An 18,256-nucleotide genomic window follows, 5' to 3' on the forward strand; every position below is an offset into this window, starting at 1 on the left:
CAGTGTCCTAGCAGATTAGTCTCTAGCAGAACCAGGAACCTGGAAGCATCCTTCCCCTTTCATGGTTCTCCCCATCCCCAGCTTCCAAATTTGCCTTCAGATTCCAAAATTTGAGGGGAGGGAGGATGAAAAGAGCAGAACATCAACTTGAAACTGAAGTTCAGTTCTGTCATAGACCTATACAACCTTCCCTTGCCTATTCCAGGGGCTTCAGTTTATCCTGTAACCATCCCCACCTGGAAGGAGGACTTGTTTTGAACAAAAAAAAAACTAAACAAACAAACTAAGAAGCAAACTTTGTTACTTCAGCTCCTCCTTGGGCTTTCTGGGGTCCCCCTCCCCACATATGACACCAGTGGCTATCCTGGCTCACAAGAGGCCAGGCATGACATGGCAGCCTGGCACACAGAGATCTGTACTACACTTTTGGTAAATTCTCTCATGAACATTTCTTCCTCTTTAATTCTACAGAATTTTATTTAAAAACAGGATAGTGAAGGAAAACAAATCTTTAAAAGTAAGTAAATCACACTGAATAAATTACACTCTCTTAAACACTAAGATCTTGCAAAAACACAAATAACGCAGTTTCTGCAAAATTAGAATGTAACAAATGAGTGACTGGAAGAGCAGCTTTGGGAATCTCCCGTGGCAGATGAAGCGACATTAAATCAAACTCTCAGGCTCCCAAGTGAACATTATTAGAATTAAGACAAGCAGGCAATATCTGGTGCGATCTGCTCGAGTTCCTACACACTGAGTAAATCTGTCACTCCACTGTTAAAATGTGTCTTGGAGAGCTTTGCAGCACCGAGTAGGTAGCTCAACTAAAACAGAATTTGTTTCACTACTCTGCTGCTTTCAGCTGCTGTCCCTTCAGATGTCCCCTAACAATTAAACACCACAGAAATGCTGTTAGGAAGGACTTGGGAAGGTTGGGGATTGTAGGAAACTACGGTCTCCACCACTAAACAGGTTGGCCATGACTTTTTGAAGTCCTGAAACTCCCCAGTTTCTAAGCTACTCTGAGCAACCCCTTCCCTGGAAGTGTTCAAGCCCTGGCTGGACAAAGCCTTGAGCAACCTGGTCTAGTGGAAGGTGTCCCTGCACACAGCAGGCGGTCTGGAACTAGATCATCTTTAAGGTCCCTTCCAACCTGAAACATTCTATGATTCTATGAAGAGCAGCTCCCTCACTTCTCCTTGGAGCAGCTAGTACCTAAGCTTTTAGCCAATCTGGCAGTCCACTGATACATTAGCTTAGGGTTTCTCACTATCTTTCAGAAATCTGGGGAAAGATGAGTAACAAGAATGAGCAAAGGGCAGCAATGAAGTTGGTGAAGAGTCTAAAGCATAAGCCTTGTGAGGAGCAGCTGAGAGAAAGTGCTGTTCAGCCTGAAGAAAGGGAGGTTGAAGGGAGAGCTTCTCACTCTCTACAACTCTCTGAAAGTAGGTTGAAGACAGGTGGGGGTTGGTCTCTTCTCCCAAGTAACACGCAATAGGACAAGAAGAAATGGCCTCAAGTTGTACTGGGGAGGTTTAGGTGGGACACAAGGAACAATTTCGTCACTAAAAGAGTGGTTAAACGCTGAAATAGGCTGCCCAGAGAGGTGGTGGAGTCACAATCCCCAGACGTGTTAAACAAAACAACCAAATATGTGTACGTGGTACTTACGGACATGGTTTAATGGTGGACCTGGCACTACTGAGTTAACAGTTGGACTCAATGATCTTGGTGGTGTTTCCCAACCTTGATTATTCTATGATTCCAAGAGTAGCCTCACCAGTGACAAGTGGAGGAGCATCACAACTTTCCCATCCCATAGCCACATTCCTCCTAACATAGCCAAGTCTACAGCATGCCTTAGTCACCCAGTGTGCATGCTGCTGGCCCATCACCTGGTCCATCTGCACTGCTCATCAGCCAGGCACTCTCATCACAAGGCATTGTTATCCTGCCCCAGGTACAGAAGCTAAGCACTTCTAACTCAACTTCACAACGTTTTGGACGGGCCAGCCCTCAAGTTCCTCAGCATCCACAAAGAGACACTCCATTGCTGGCAAGCCAACCACTCCTAATGCAGCATCACTGACAAATGTGCTGAGGGTGCATTCCTTACCCAGCCAACCAACTGAAGCTGAACAACTTCTAGTTCCTCACCACACCCTCAAAATAAAACATATCCATGTACTCCTCTAGAATAGGATTAAATAACTTGTAGGGAAGCTACTCTCATCCACAGAGACCTCAGTAAGGAACGGTTAAATAAAGTTCAATTTGTCCTGCTCTGGCATTGTGCTTGGACTCCAAGATCTCCAGAGGTCCCTTCCAAACCCTAAGATCCTGTGATCCAAACCTACACTGCCAAAAAGTAGTGGAGAGCACAGAGCAACCAAATTTCAAAGCATCTCTTGGCTGCATGGCTCTTTAAAACAGCACAGATGAGTAATTCCCATTCTCAGGTTTTGTAACACTGCTGGTGAGCATGCAGAGTTCCCAAGAAAAAGCTGACAATAGGTGTGAGTACTCACTTGAGTATAAAAAGCCTTCCAGCATCACACAGCTTCCAAGCAGAAAAGTCTTAACACTATTACCATCACTCATCACAAATATTAAGAGCTTCAAAAGAGAGGTAAGTAATATTTTTAATTTGGGGGGGGGTGTGTGTGTGTGTGGAATAAATATCTGTTTTGAAGATGAAGTTAAGAAAAATGTAAATTTTAACTCCTGGAACAGCTCTGTTTAAACAAATTGAACATTTTTACATGAAAGTTGGTCTAAGTGTTGTTAAACCTCAAAAGGCATTTTTAAAGACAGCTTTAGTAAGCTGTATAGCCACGCAGTTTTGTCTCAATTTTCCCCCTTTTGTATAGGTTTGAAAGAAATCCATGATATTTTAACTTGCACTTGGTTCTGAAGTAGGGAAGATAACAAGATCTCATACAAAATACAAGACCAAGCAGAGGAACCAGTGCTGATGGCAAACAGAATGTGCTGCCATGGGAATAAAAAGGAGTATCTGTCAAAGGGACATTACCCACTAATTCCCTAAAAAGCACATCCAAGCCTTTTGCACTAAAAAAGTCAAACAAACACAACTTAGATTGGACTATTGCTTCAGCTAACAGCATCAGAGAGTTAGAAACATCTCAATGTTTAGTGTATGTAATGCTGCTGCTTTAGTGCATTTACACATTTAAACAGAACTGTCCTCCAAGTGAGAGAGTCATCACTCCAGATGCATTTTAGCCATGAAGGTACCTTCACTGTACAACCACCACTCTGACAAGAGTTTACAGCAAACTGCTCAAGCCCCTGGCTTTACATAATCCAGCAGGTTTTCCCTGCTGTAGGCAGCCTGTCCTGCCAGCACAAATCCACTCATTCCACATGGAGCAGCAGCGAAGAGTACACTGCTCCTACCAAGCTCACATCACCACCTTCCAAGCTCCACGCCAAATGATGTGATACCACTCACAGCATGGCTAACAAAGTATTAACTTCAGTCCAGAATGAGAAATGAAATCACCCCTCTAACTTACTTGCATTGAGACACTGCAATCATAAAAATCACAGAATGGCTTGCATTGGAAGAGACCTTAAAGGTCATCCAAGTTCCAACCCCCCCTGCCATGGGCAGGGACACCTCCTACTAGATCAGATTGCTCAAGACCCCATCCAGCCTGCCTCTCAACAGCCCTCAGGCTTGGAGCCTCCACAACTTCTCTAGGCAACCTGGGCTAGTGCCTTACCACCCTCACAGGGAATATTTTCTTGCTAATGTCTCATCTAAATCCTGCCTTCTCATCATTGCTGTGGCCTTCTCTGGCCCCAGTCCAACAGGTCCATGTCTCTGCTGTGCTGGGGACTACAGAGCTGTCCTCAGCACTGCAGTGGGGGTCTCAGCAAAGCACAGCAGAGTGTGAGGTTCCACTACTTTCCCCTGCTGCCCACATTAATGGGAATCAGTCCAGGACACACTGGAGCTGAGCGTGCACAGTGCTGGTTCTCATCCAGCTTTGTACCAACCAGCATCCCTTCTCCTCAAGACTGCTCTCTATCCATTCTCTGCCCAATCTGGATTTCCACTTGGTTTTATTCTTGCTTTAATTTTAACTCAGAAGGGAAAAACTAAAAAAATCCTGCAACACTGGTACCTAAAAATAATTAGCCTTGGTTGCACACATTCAGGACCAGACACAAAGCCCAAATCAGAGCAAGGTACCCCTATGGCTTTGTACTTTCAGCCCTGAAACACCTTATGTTTTGTATTCCTTCTAAACTTTCTATCTGGGAGCTTCTTGAGAAAAAAAAAGTTCAACAATAGTTGTAAGTCAACAGCTAATATTCTCCTAAAGATGATTTTTGTTAAGCTTTACAGTGAGACCGAACACTATTGTACCCCATTAGAACCCGATTTACCAATACATTCCTTTTTATTCCACTGTTGCAGACCAGAGAACTTGGATCCTACAGACCAGTTTGGCTTTTTCCTTACCCTTTAAGCTCCCTGTTGCCATCCCCCACAGTGCTCTCTCTGAAGAGTTAAAGGAAACACAACATAACATACCACAGCTCAGCTTTTAACATCAACTCTCTTAGGAAAATCCATGGCCTTAACTTCACAGCACTCCACCATTAAGTACCATGGAAGAGAAAAGTGGATTTATTAACAGCTTGACTTACTCAAAATAAGCTATTTCTGGGCCAACCTAGAGTCAGCCTTCCAACTGACCTGCAAACAGGAAGGGAATTAAAACAAAGCACACATAGCAAACTAACTAAAGCCTAGAGATCTTATCTGCTTAATATGGTCTTCAAATGGGGACATAAAAATTAATAGACTGTTTTTATAGTTAATATGGATATTCAGAAAAAAGAAGTAAAAAATTTTCATCTGAAGTGTTCAGACTCATTTTGCAAAGTCTCAACCACAGCCAGCAACACCAGCTGACAAGGCAAAGCATCATAAAGCTCAAAAGCCACTTTGATCTAAAGCCTCTCCCCCTTCTGAAGCCACAGCCCCATCTACTCCCTCAAACATTTCCAAGACAAAAGGGTAAACTCAAGCACCATCTTTTGTTTTCTTCTGCGGTTAACCCTTTCAATCCTTAACTGCCACAAAAACCACGGCCCATAAATACTGATCCTCCTCAGAGCACAAGAAGCTTGAGGTTTTCCATCAAGAGGGATTAATTTTTGTCTGCAGAACATCAGTGGGATGAATCTCTTCTTGAGCTGTTAGCAGCTCAGTGGAAGTGTGGTGGGGTTTTTTCTGCATAAACAAAATAATGACCAGTTACCTGAAGTGTGATCAACTCTTGCCTTAACATTATCAGGACTGAATGCATACCTAGGCAGCTGGAAGGCTTAAGAGGGAAAACAGTAAACCAAAAAGATATTACAGCCCTGTGTTCCTTCCTTTCCTCTCCCTCTGCCCTGGGATAATAAGCAGTTCACTGAAGTAAGAAGTCATACAAAGGGCAGGAATTTTCACCCTTGAGACAGCAAGGATTATCTTAGGAGAAATTCACTGCCTCATTTCCAATTTATTTTGCAAGCAACTATTTTCACAAATTAGCTAAGTTGATCACCTATTTTTTTTCCTACTAGAATTAATCTATTCAGTAATCAGATCAGTCTCATCTCGATCACAGTGCCCCCTTGAAAGGCTGTAGTAGTTATGAAGTGACACAGGGAGCTGGACAAACAACAAAAATTCCCATGTTGGATGCAAACCATCACCTGCTGTCAGGGACTCCCAGTTTCCCCGAGGGGTTTCTGACACTGGCTGTAAGGAAGCTGAAGAAGACCTGCAAGCAGCAGGAGCAGAATGGGCTCATGGAACCACTTCTCAGTTTCACTTTTTTTATTTTTTTATCAGGTTTTCCCAACACTACAGCCCCACCCTATTTTTTAAATAATCACAAGAACCACTCACTACACACTTGCCTTCTGTGCTGCTGAATTATTACTACAGGCCAAAAAAAAAATATATATACTAATGGTAGGCTGTTACAGAATCACCAGTGTCCTTGGAATGGTTAAGATTTAGTTTAGAATAATCATTATTTTGCTTTCTTACACCCACTTGTGGTTTATTTACATTCTTTCACTTTTCTGCTCAATCTCTGTGAGAAAAACATTAAAGGCATAGCCTTAAAACTGCCACAAGATTTCATTATTTACCTCCTCTGAAGTCACTCTTATTTCAGAAGTGAATTAACTAATATCACAACAGAAAACAACCCAACACTTTCCTGCCTTTCCTTTTCCAGTTCTGCAAACACTGCTGATGCTACCTACACACCAAAGCCAAGCCATTCTCTGACTACTTTACATACAAATCATCCAATTACAAATAATCACCTCAATGTTATCTTAAGAATGCTGATATGATCTGAAACAACACAACAGAAGGGCCACAGGCAACACCTAACTGAGCCCAACACTCTTCAATGACATTTCATGCCTAGATAGATAGGGCTACACAGGAGCTGTGGATCTAAATGACGGAAAATCCAGTTTGGACCAAAATAACGCCAATAAATTTCTTCATTTTCCCTCGGGCAGTCTGACTAAAGCCAATTTAAGTACTATAAAGCAACTAGAGGCAAGCTAGGAAAGAGTGGAAATGAGCCCATGAGACACTGATGGAGGCACAGGGGAAGTGAGACAGCGAGAGAATATCACCATCATTTTTGTTCCTTTAGTTAACTTTGCAGCCCTTCCCCCCCCACCCCAAAAAAAAGCCAACAAAAAAACAACCCAAACACCATTAAAAAAAAATCCCTAAATAAGTTTAATGCAGAAAAACTTATGTGATTTCAGTCAACTTATGCAATGATGGACATAAAACAACCGTTGAGACATCCCAAACACAACAGCAACAATGCATGGGAACACAAGCAATCTCTCATTTCTACACCTAATGATTGTTTGCTGTTTAGGAACATGCCAGTGACATAAAACTGTCAGTTTGAGACATGTCAAAAAAATCCTAACCAACTAGAGCATTTTAAAGTCACAATTATAAAAGTTTTCTATTTACCTAAACATGAATATAAATGACGAAAAGTACAACTATTGTTAGAACAACGAATTAAACTGAATTGTTACAAATTACTTTTTGGAACAGTTGAATAATGTACTTTAAGAGAAATATATTTCCTTAAAACTAGGACCTATTCTCCCCAAGATGCCCTGGAGAGAATTCTTAGAAATACTCTAAGATCTACTTGAAAGACACAGAAATTAGTCATGGTCTGGCTCTTTGTGGTACATTTGTATGCTTTATCTTACACACACACAAAATTAACCAATTGCATCTGAGGTATCCCTTTTTTATTTTCTTTACAGTCTGCATAATTTGCGTGTCCCAAGCTGAACAAAGTGGGATGGAAAGGTACACACAAGTCTACATACATAAATATGTATGTATTTTTCATGTAATTAACCTGACAATGGATTCCATAAGGTTGAGATTCCACAATGACTGGAATACCCCTTGATTAAATACAGTATTATACACAGAATCTGAACACTGTTTGACTTCTGTCTCCACACATCAAAACCTTCTTGAGACCACAAGTCACAAAACCGTGCTCCTTGCAGAAGAGGGGAAAAAGAGTCACCAGGAGGGAAGAGTCTGTGAAAATCCTCGAAGAGAAGCTGGTCACAGCTCCCCGTGGAATGTCTCCCTGCTGGGAAGCCACAAAGACCTGGGAAAGGCAGTGCAGAGTGGCTGCTGCCTCCCTTCATCCCACAATCAGAGATTTGTGTTACCCAACAACTTCCTAAGGACACCCACTGTTTCTGGTCCCAGCACAGCAACCTCACTTGAAGATCCTCGTGTGGCTAAGACATCCGAGGCTGCTTGCTCTGTATTTGTTAGCAAAGAAATTGTCACTTTAAAGATCTGGCTTTTCAGAACAGCAGTTCTCGCTCGTGCCACTCAAGCTCTATGAGGCCTTGTTTTGTTGGTGCCCCTCACAAGCCTAAAGGCTGGTCACAGCACTGAAGGATCAAGAAGTGTGGATGCATACAGCTGCTTCAATGAAAGATGTGCACTAAAAATGTTAGTGCCAAGGCAGTGCCACACAAGTTAAGTGACCAAGAGTCCGGGACCAAATGACTCTGTTAATTTCATCTTCATCAGCAATGCAGTTTTCTAGAAAGCCTCAGGTGTAACTTTAACATTCAAGAACAAGCTACTGACAGCGCATGGCCCTCTTACAGCACTACGCATTTTAAACCTTCTGACTTGTGTGCAACATTTTCCTTCCAGGAGTAAGATCCAAAGTTCTTATTGTGGATTTTTATTTCACAGAAGTGCACAGGGAATGTCTGAGAATTTGTATTTTACAGTTTTTAAAACAAATGTCCTCAAAGTGATGAAACCTGATGAACCAAACAGAAATACACTGCAAGGCATCCAGCATTTTGTTCCACCTAAGTTTAGCACACGGGAATTGGGCACTACCAGGATGCCCAAAAGTAGAAATAGATTCTGTTGTGCAACTCAAAGTCAAGTGATAAAAAGTGTGAGTTGCAGCCATGAAAATGGCAAATAGCCAAGAAAACCAAATTAGAAATTAAAATGTAAACAACAGAGGGGGGTGGGGGGGAAAGGTGGAGGAAGAAGCATCTATAAATATGCCAGCTAAGAACTGACATCTACATGAACTACTTTGTGTGTCTCAGGGAACATGAGAGGATAGTTTGCTGATAAGGGAAACTGATGGAGAAATGACATCTAAGCAACTGGAGAACAGCCTCAGAAGGCAGCTGGATTAAGCTCTAACTTCTCCCAGTTGAGGATGAAATAAACATTGAGAAAATCCTTTACAGAAGAAAACTCTGCTGAAGTAGGTATTGGTGAGGTGTTGAGCACACCAGACTTCAAAGACCAGAGAAGTAGTAAATCTACTGGACAACCCAATTCTGTCTTCACACATGTACTAGTGGGGGATGGCACTTTTCTTTGCCGTGTAACTTACAGGACACACCCTGGTATCAGCTCACCTCCTCTTTCCCTGAAGAATGCATTGAAAACTGCAACAGACCAAAGGCATATTTGTACAATGAAGTCCAATATTCTTACTCGAAGCATTTCCTTGTTGGCTTATTTGAAGTGAAATAAGGGGTTTAAAAAAAAACCCACACCCAAAACACAGTGACACTCAGGTGTAGTGATCTCTCCTTTCCCCTTAAAGAACTAGGCTTTTGTTTGGTATAAAAGCATTAAATCACAATTAGAACCGCACCAAAGAAAATTAGGAGAAATAGAATTCAGTGGATTCTTTCTGCAAAGTTTTGCTGTTCTATTTAGAGCACTTCTCTGATGAATAAGGGCAGTATTTTAAGCCAACACCTTCAGCCACAGTATGCAGGGATCATGAGATATTAACAATCAGGAATTTGCAAAATGGATTAAAACTGAAACTGTAAAATAGCGTATTAGAAGACATTTAATTTCTTTGAATGAGTCAATGTTAAATGCACAATTATGACAATCTATTTGGAAACTAAAAGTGATGCCAGAAGATTATTTTCTCTACTTTTCACTCCTTTCTTTATAGCAATTTAGTTCTGGTTCAGTTCTTCTCTGCTTGTTACAGGAACAACAGATCTTCACCACCAATGGGCTTGGAGACACCTAAGGTTTAGCTATCATTTATATAAATATTAAATGTGGAGTTTATATTTTAAAAGCTAAAGAGTAATAAATCAAGGCATCTAACTTTTCAAATTAGTATCAACAAAGCATAATTTCTTAGCTTTGTTGGCAAAACAAATGTCAAGTAACCTTTTGAATGTCCAGCACCAATCAAAATTATCTTTCTCATGAAAAATAATTAATACCAAGATCAATTTAAGTAGACTTAAGGTTTATTGATCTCAGTTATTCAAACAGGACCTCAGTCAACACAGAACCTGTATGAAGCTGTCTGCTGTTCAGTCTTGCCAAGCAGGGGCAACATAAAGCCTGGAATCATATAATTCAAGGCACAGCTGAAGCTGTCTGAGTTTTCTTTCCAAAGTTTTCTTAAATTGAAGGAAAAAAAATGTTGCCTGTATTTGAGATGATCCAGGGTTGAGCGACACAGCAGAGAGATGCAGATTGCAAAACGCTCTCCTAGGCTTTCATCATGAAATTATACCTCATCCTGAGGGAACTTGCCTATAAGGGAAAGTTCCTGCATAATGAATTGAGGTGTGACTCCCAATTAAGGCCCATGCAGATACCATTGTTCTCGGCTGTGCTCAAGCACCCAAACAAGTTAGGGCAGCTTGCTCTCCTGGACTGGTGTTAACTGACCCCATGCACAGACTCTAGCCTGCAGCAAAAACACGACTTTATCTAAACCAAGAGTGTGGACTTAAGATACGGCCGAACCCATCTGACCTCAGGATGACACCAAAAGCAGTCTCACGCTTCTCCATTCTCAAGCTTCTATCCCCACTTCTTGCTGAACTTCTCCATGGTATGCTTTCACCTCTCACCGCTGAGTTAGATGGGTCCCAGTAATCCAAAAATCAGATCATCCCTGCTAGCTACAGGCCACAGTTGCTTTGCCTCAGCTGTATCTGAAGAGTACACTTGACATATATCCAGGACTAAGCCTGTACGCTCACAGGCAGTTGCTCCAGGTGAGCTGAGAAGTATTAAAGTGGTAAGTCCTAAAACTCACCCCGAATTTGAGACTTAAGAGCAAATCTTTGTATTGTTTAACTTCAGTCACATAAATGAAGCCAAATTAAACAAACAAATGCAAACAAATTAAACTAAAAGCCAGTTGGTTTAACAGCTCACCAATTAACTATCCTCAGCTACTCCAGCATTTAGATGGGGTCCACATTCATCCACAGTTTGTTTTCATCCACACTGCAGTATCAAGGTAACACAATCCAACCTCCTTAGTGTTAACTCTGATCTATCCTTATGGGACACAAGTACCAGCAGCGGACTGAAAGGAATTTCTCTTAGTCACCAAAATAATTTGCATGTGAAAGCAGAGAAGGACAGAAGACCACAGCTGAAATAATGGCTGAGAAACAGAGCTGAAAGGTGCACTTTTGAGGAACATCACTGCATGATGCAGTAAGTCTCATGGGGAGGGAGAAAAATATAGGACCTGAAGGCAGGGGAAGAGGTCCTGTAAATAGAGCTGAAGTTTATAACCCATGAATAAAGATTACAACACAGCATTAAGTCACCTGCTACCAAACCTACCTCAGTAATGCCAGCAGGCTCCAAACATACCCCAAATAAGTAAATAAACACAGGTGCTGAACTCAAGCTGGGAAATCAACTTCTATTGGTAATTACATCTCATTAACACATATACCAGTTGACTCTAACCAGACAAACCCCATCTTCTTCCCAAGGAAAGTCTGCTCTCACTTAAGTTTTGTGTGCAACTACAATCGGTTGAGTCTCTTTCTCAGACTTTCATAAAGCCTTTCTCAGATTTTTTTTTTTTTTTACAGAGTATTTGCATGATTTGAACTGAAGGTATCCTCTGCTGACCTTCTACTTTACATGCTGGAGTCCTGGCTTCTTGTTTTATTTGTAAGCAACTTTAAGAGTTCAACCACAGGTGTGAACCACTCCATTACTCTCCTTATAGGAAAAAAGACACTATCAGTTAAGGCAATCTACAAAAAAAAAAAAAAAAAAAACAAACAAAAAACCCACATAATCCTCAAAGTATGTTGAAATCATTTCAACACATGAAACCTTTTCAAAAGCAGAGGTCCCCAACTGACACCAACGTGTTTATATTCACACAGGTAGGATGAAGCCCCTCCAATACAAGATTAAGAAGTGATTATTATTTGACCTTATAAACAGAAATCACCAACAGAACATTTAGGCTTAAGAACACATTCACATTTTCTTGCATATAGGAGTGGGTCATAACCAACTTTAAGAAAAATAAAAGCAAGCAAGCTTTTATTAATGGTATCTCTGTGCGTATGCATCTACTTCCAAGTCAACCTAACTGAACTCTTCCAGTTCACTGTATCAGCAAAAATATTATGTTACACCATATCAGCAAAAACATCCAAACAAAAAAAGCTATGACTTGTTGAAACAGGAAGCATTCACTTTGCACAGGAGAATACATACACTGGTAAGGAAGCATCACTAGCTTCAGGATGCCTTGAAAGCCAGACACTGAACACTTCAAGTTTCCAGTGTTAAAACGGAAAGTGAATGAACTAAGGGATGGAGAAAGTATGAAAAAAAAGAAAAAAGTATCAGGTTAGCTATTTCCATCCTCTGAAAACACTCAGAAGTGAACATTATATTTAACAATCAGTGAAAGATCATCCCGAGGTGATCACTCAGGGACTGAAAATAAAAGTCACTTCTCATCTGTACTCTGTCAGCATTTTCATAACGTTAAACCACATCCTCAACTTGCTGTTCAGGCACTTTTTCCTCTCTAACCTTAGTCATCTTGCGTGCTATCAAACTAAACTAAAGGAATGTATTTTCAAACAGGAATTTTGAGATGAATGTCCTGATAGCTTTGACAAGGCAATCAGGTATCATCAATCGCCACCATCTCCCCACCAACTCAAGTAAAATTACTTCTAAAACCCTTCAGCCTGAATTTGTCTCATTACTAAGTGTGGTTTTCCCTCTGCAATGTGCAACTCAGCAAGCTCCAGCAGTATGTATCCAAATAAAAAACACAGTTAGGTGATAAGAAACAAAACCAGCGCTTATCTATTCTGCAACTTTTCTTCCTTCCAGCTAAAACAATTCATTAGTGTTATGAAATACAACTCTTACTCATCAGAAAAACAAAAATAAATACAATATTAAATGCTCCTGTTCCATTTCTGAAGCTCATAAAAGGACATCTTCCTGCTTTTGCTTCACAGTGACCTTTCTCTCACATGGGTTTAAAAACAAAATACACACCCACATGATTTTCCTTCTCAGGTTTAATTCAGGGTAAATTATAAACACTTGCTAACATAAACATGCAAGACACCAGAAGGATAATTCTTTCCCAGCTGGAATCTCCAAGTGAAAGGAATGAGCTGCTGATTTGTAAAATGCTGTGAGTGGATATAAATCTCTAAGCTACTTAAATAGAAAAATCAGTCTAGAATCTTCATCAAAATGAAAAAGAAAAGTGAAATAAAAATGTTCATACTGACAAACTGGGCAGGACACTTTTCACAGTAATGTGAATTGTTGCCCAGCGTGGGACTACAGTGACTGACATTTCAATACACAGCCCAAGTAAATTCAGTAATAGTAGAAATGAGGGATAAATATTCAGTGTCACAATTCTGCAACGATGAGCCTGTGTCCCCCAACAACCTTTAAGTCCTTCTATGTTCCAAGCAATTGCACTAGTTAAAAAATAGGGCCAAATTCTACATTTCTGTACACAAAAAGTATTAATCACAAACAAAAATCATGTGCCTGTAGCAGCAAGACTAGGTTGTAAAGAACAAGTCAGACATGTGTCAGTCTCAACCATTTTAAAACTTTCACACCTGTAAACACAGAGTTATTTCCAGTGAAAGCCAGCTCCGGAAGGTTGTATCTGACCCCATGATACTACAGATCTTTCTGATCTCACCCAGGCTTCACGCACAGTGGCACAGCAAGGAAAGCAGTGTCCTGGGGCCAGAGGAATATGAGCTTTGTGTACAGCAAATGTAACTCCTCCACCACTCTGATGATTCAAACACCTCTCACAAGCTGCACCCCCGGCAAAAAGTCCAGCCTGGAGACACAGAATCACAGACTGTTAGGGGCTGGAAGGGACCTGTGAACATCATCTAGGCCAACTGCCCTGCTAGAGATGTCAAAAATGAATGTGTGGATCTTTCTCTACCCCCAGAAATCCCTTCCAAAACACATCAAATCAAAGCAGTATTTGCTATGAATAAACACTGTTTATTTCTCAAATAGTTAAATACTGTCATCCATAGAAGTCTTGCTTCAAAGAGCTTTACATGCCACTGCCACAAAAATATACATTACAGAATTATTTGTGCAATACTGGGAAAAGGGCTGCCCCATGAACAGAACTGTCACTACACAGCAACAATCTCAAGGAGCTATTAACAGTACAGTTCACAATCTTGTCTAGCTGACGTATCTAGCACAGTACTTACATATTGCTTCAATGACCACTTTGTATCATAATTTATCAAATACAGCCACATTTCAGTGCAGAAAAAACAACTTCACTCTTTACAGACAAGCAACATTTTAGTACAACACTAAAGCAGTTTTACTGAAATACAAATCTCATCTTCACAATCATTTAGAAAAAGTCTACAAGCAGCTTGCTTGAACTTTTAGAGCAATTTCTCAGTAAAAAGTTTATTTAAAACACAGTTCATCAAAATAACAGAATAATTTGTTTTTAATAAACATTAAATGCAAATACAGGGATGCAAAGTGGACTCTGAAGACTGAAAAAACCAAGTTGCTCTTCAGGACCGCTTTGTTAATACCATGCTGCTGTGCCTCTAGCAGATATTTACTCTTTGGGAAGTACTGGAGGTTTTGATCACAGTGCAAACTACTTTTATGTGCTGTAAAATAATGGGGGGGGGGGGAAGCTAAAAAATCCCTACCAAACAAAAGCACAACAGTAATGCAGAGGATTCCTTTTAATATCGATAGTCAAGTGAGAAAAAAAAAACAATGGGAAAGGCATGGAGCCTCCTTTGACAGCTGTAACCTCCGAAAAGCCAATCCACAGGCATAGAGGTTTGGTTGAGGCGGAGACACGGATTCATTGAAGAAATTCTGGAGGGTGCATTTACTATCGGCTCTGCATACCAGTACAGACACCGCAGCCGACGACCTCTAACTAAGCCTTACACAACTCGGAGGATCGCAAGACTCGATGTTTAAAAAGCACCAAGACAAACCGGTACATTCGAACACTACAACGGCACGGACAAGCATTTTCAAAGTGGTGCTGTCCCACTGCTTGTCAAAACCCCCCAAAACTTATCTTTACTGAAGTGGACAGAAGCTCTTAAACCTCTTAAAACACTACAAGGAGGACAAGCATCGCATATCTATTTTTTAGCACTAGCTGGTTTATTCAGAAAGCTTCTAACACTGAATGCAACACGTTCAGCAATGCATCTGACATTTAATGTACAGCGTGCAGCACAAAAACATCTCCTTTTGGGAAAAAGTAGGAAAAACCCGCGCTCGTTATAACCACCGACAATTTCTCCCGCAGAAGGCAACGAGCTCGACGAGCCAAAGAAGCTCGCTGTCCCCTTCCAGCCCACATGTGGACGAGCCGTAGTAAGTGCAAAGCACAGCCCCCAACAGTCCTCCCCGCTTTCAGCACAGGCGGACACGGCAACACGCCGCTTGTCACTACAGCGTCTCCAGAGCCACCCTGCTCCGCCTCGGGAAGCCTGCAGCCCGCCGTGCCTCAGCGGGAGGCGAGAGGCAGAGCGTCCCGTCCCCGCTGTTCCCGCTTTCCCCGCTTCCTGGTTGCGGGGCCGCCGCCGCCAGGCCGCTGCGAGCCCCGCCGCTCCCGCTCCCTCCCGCGGTCCGGTCCGCCCCGCTCCCCGCGCACAAGAGCAGCGGCTGCAAAGCCAAAGGCACGCTACGCCAACTACGGCCGCAGCGCTCGCTCGCTCATTCAGAGATGCAGCTTGCGCCTTCCTCCTTCTTACGCTAGCGTAAAGGCCTCCCCCCCACACACTAATCAAAACACTCGCGAGTCGAGACGCAAAGAAGATGGCGGAGCAGGGCCCGCTTACGGCGTCGGACAGCAGTTTACGCTGCGCTCTTTGCGCAGGGCCCCGTAAGAACCGTGCAGCGCTGCGGTGGGGAGCGTGCGTAGTGCGCTTAGTGAATGCCAATGGCCTATTTCCCGTGAGGGGGGGGGGGGGGTGTCTGATAAACAATGGTGCCCCCCCTGCGCGGCTCCCTTACCGATTCCTCCTCTTTCTCCATCCCCGTGGGCATCTGCGGCACAGCCCGGTTGATGGAGACGCAGTCGTTGAGGTCGGGCATGTCCTTGCCGCGGTAGATGGGCAGCGGTTTGGCGGCGTCTAGCGCCCGGGCTCGGAAGGAGAGTTTGCTCATTGTCTCCCCCTCACAATAACACCCCGGGGCCGGGCGGGCGGGGGGGGCCTTCAGTGCGGCCTCGCCGCCGCCTTCCAGCCGCTCCCGCACCCGGCCCGCACCACCATGGAGGGTCCCGCCGCCCCGGAACAGCTCTCCGCGGGGCCGCCCGTAGCTCACAGCGCACGCCCTGAAGCCCTAGATCCGCGCCGGGCTCGCTCGATCCGCTCCCTGCGCCATGGCAAACATGGCGGACATTAACCAAAGCGGCCAGCGATCCCGACAGCCAACGCGAGAGCTGGGGGGGGTTAGGGGGGGGGTGGAGAGGCCGGCAGGGAGGAGGGAGGAGAGGGGAGCTGCGCTGCGCGCGCAGCCGAGGGCGGGAGGCTGAGGGGAGGTGGCGAGAACGCGGACGCTGAGGCGGGACGCGACGGGACGCGAAGGGGCCAGGCGGGACGGGCAGCGGAGAGGGTCTCGCTGTCTGCTCCCGCAGCCCCCCGCTGCGGGAGGAGCTTGTAGGAGGGTGGTGGGTGCGAGCGAGCGATGCGCCTCGCCGCTGACTCCAGCCCCGCAGCCGGGGACAGGCAGGGTGCTGGTGGCAGGAGGCCCGTGTGAGAAGGACCCACTGCTTCTCTCCTTAACGGCTCCAGGCTCCTCTCCTCGGGCTCATTGCTCTCGTACTAAGCTCTTTGGCGATTAAAACCTTGTAGCAATAAAAACAACCGTCGAGAGAATTAACTTCAGTTATTGACACAAAGCAATGCTTCACAAACAAGCGCATGCCTGCTCAATTTTCATCTTTTTTCATCGAGAGTGTTATATTGTCTGCATTGACTGAGCCTCAAAGAAGGGCTGGAGTTCCACGTAGCACAAGACAAGGTGCTTCTCACACAGAGAAGTTTGTTTTAAAGACATGTCCTAGGTCTGGAGTTACTCCAGGATAGCTGCGTGGTGCGTGCTCACTGATGCTCTACCCCTGGAGAAGTGCCTGACTCCTCTTTGCTTCTGCCCACATTCAAAGGATGAGATGCTGAACAGGAACAAGGCATCCAACTGGGAAAAGATAATCCTGAATTCTCCACATGAACAGAGCCACAGTCCTCTAACAATCCAGAGCTTCCCACATTGGTTATTGACTTGAGTCTGCAAAGCCCTTCATCAAGACTTTCAGTACTTCACATACTTCCGTATTATTTTGACACCCTGAGATCAGGCCAGCAGCTTTTTCTCCATCTTAGATCTCTTGCAAAGGTTGTCAGTGCAATCTTCTGTCTCTGAAATAAACTGCAACTGCTAGACAGGCAAAATTTGACCCAGTCAGCATTTGGACCACAATATCAACTGTACTTAATATTCCATGTTTGACGTTTTAAAGAAAGCAACACCTAGACCAAAGAGGTTCAGCCTCTGAATTGCTGTTTATTTGTAGTTACCTGCTGCATTTGTTATTTATATAGTTTTGTATCACAAACAGAACAACTGATGCTGAAGACAAATAATTGCGTCAGCTGGAGAGAGAGATAAGGAAGATGAAACAAGTGCAGGAATACACAAGAGGTAAAAAGAAGCAGCAATAACATTATAGACCTGAATTAGTTTGGGAAACAGATCTGGAAATTATATTAGCTACTCCAGTGGAAGCATCAGCTTAGTGTTTGATAACAGTCATATGAACAAATGAAACTCTAAAAATTATGAGAAGAGGAACAGAGGACAAAACTGGGATATATTGCTCTTACTTACAATTCCCTTAAAAGATTTTTATTCATAAAGACAGGCAATCCTTGACTAGGATTAGTATTAACACACAAATATTTAGAAGTGGCACTGTTTTAGAAGTGGCCAGACTTCCCACACCCAAAATCATTTTGGTATCCCCACACTGATTCATTTTTCATAGAATCATAGATTCACAAAATGGTTGGGTTGGAAGGGACCTTAAAAATCACCTAGTTCCAACCCCCCTCTCATGGGCAGCGACACCTTCCACTAGACCAAGTTGATGGTCATCCAGCCTGGCCTTGAACACCTCCAGGGAGGGGGCATCCACCATCTCCCCAGGCAACATATTTCTGTGCATCTCCACCCTCACTGTCAAGAATTTCTTCCTAATCTCCAGTTTAAGTCTAGCCTCCTCAAGCTTCAATCCATTCCTTCTTGTCCCATCAC

At 43.2% G+C, this 18,256-nt stretch overlaps 1 protein-coding gene across 2 annotated transcripts in view; it reads right to left on the bottom strand.

Moving 5' to 3' along the window:
- EPC2 (enhancer of polycomb homolog 2) overlaps window positions 1-16,108 on the bottom strand; it is a 47,607-nt gene extending 31,499 nt beyond the window's left edge. For both annotated transcript variants that reach the window (XM_054380731.1, XM_054380730.1), the window contains exon 1: window positions 15,956-16,108. In XM_054380731.1, coding sequence (XP_054236706.1) covers window positions 15,956-16,108 — 153 coding nt within the window. The remainder of the gene's footprint in view (window positions 1-15,955) is intronic.
- Window positions 16,109-18,256: the final 2,148 nt, after the last annotated feature.

The sequence above is a fragment of the Indicator indicator genome, chromosome 5, assembly GCF_027791375.1.
Source record: "Indicator indicator isolate 239-I01 chromosome 5, UM_Iind_1.1, whole genome shotgun sequence".
Classification (NCBI taxonomy): domain Eukaryota; kingdom Metazoa; phylum Chordata; class Aves; order Piciformes; family Indicatoridae; genus Indicator; species Indicator indicator.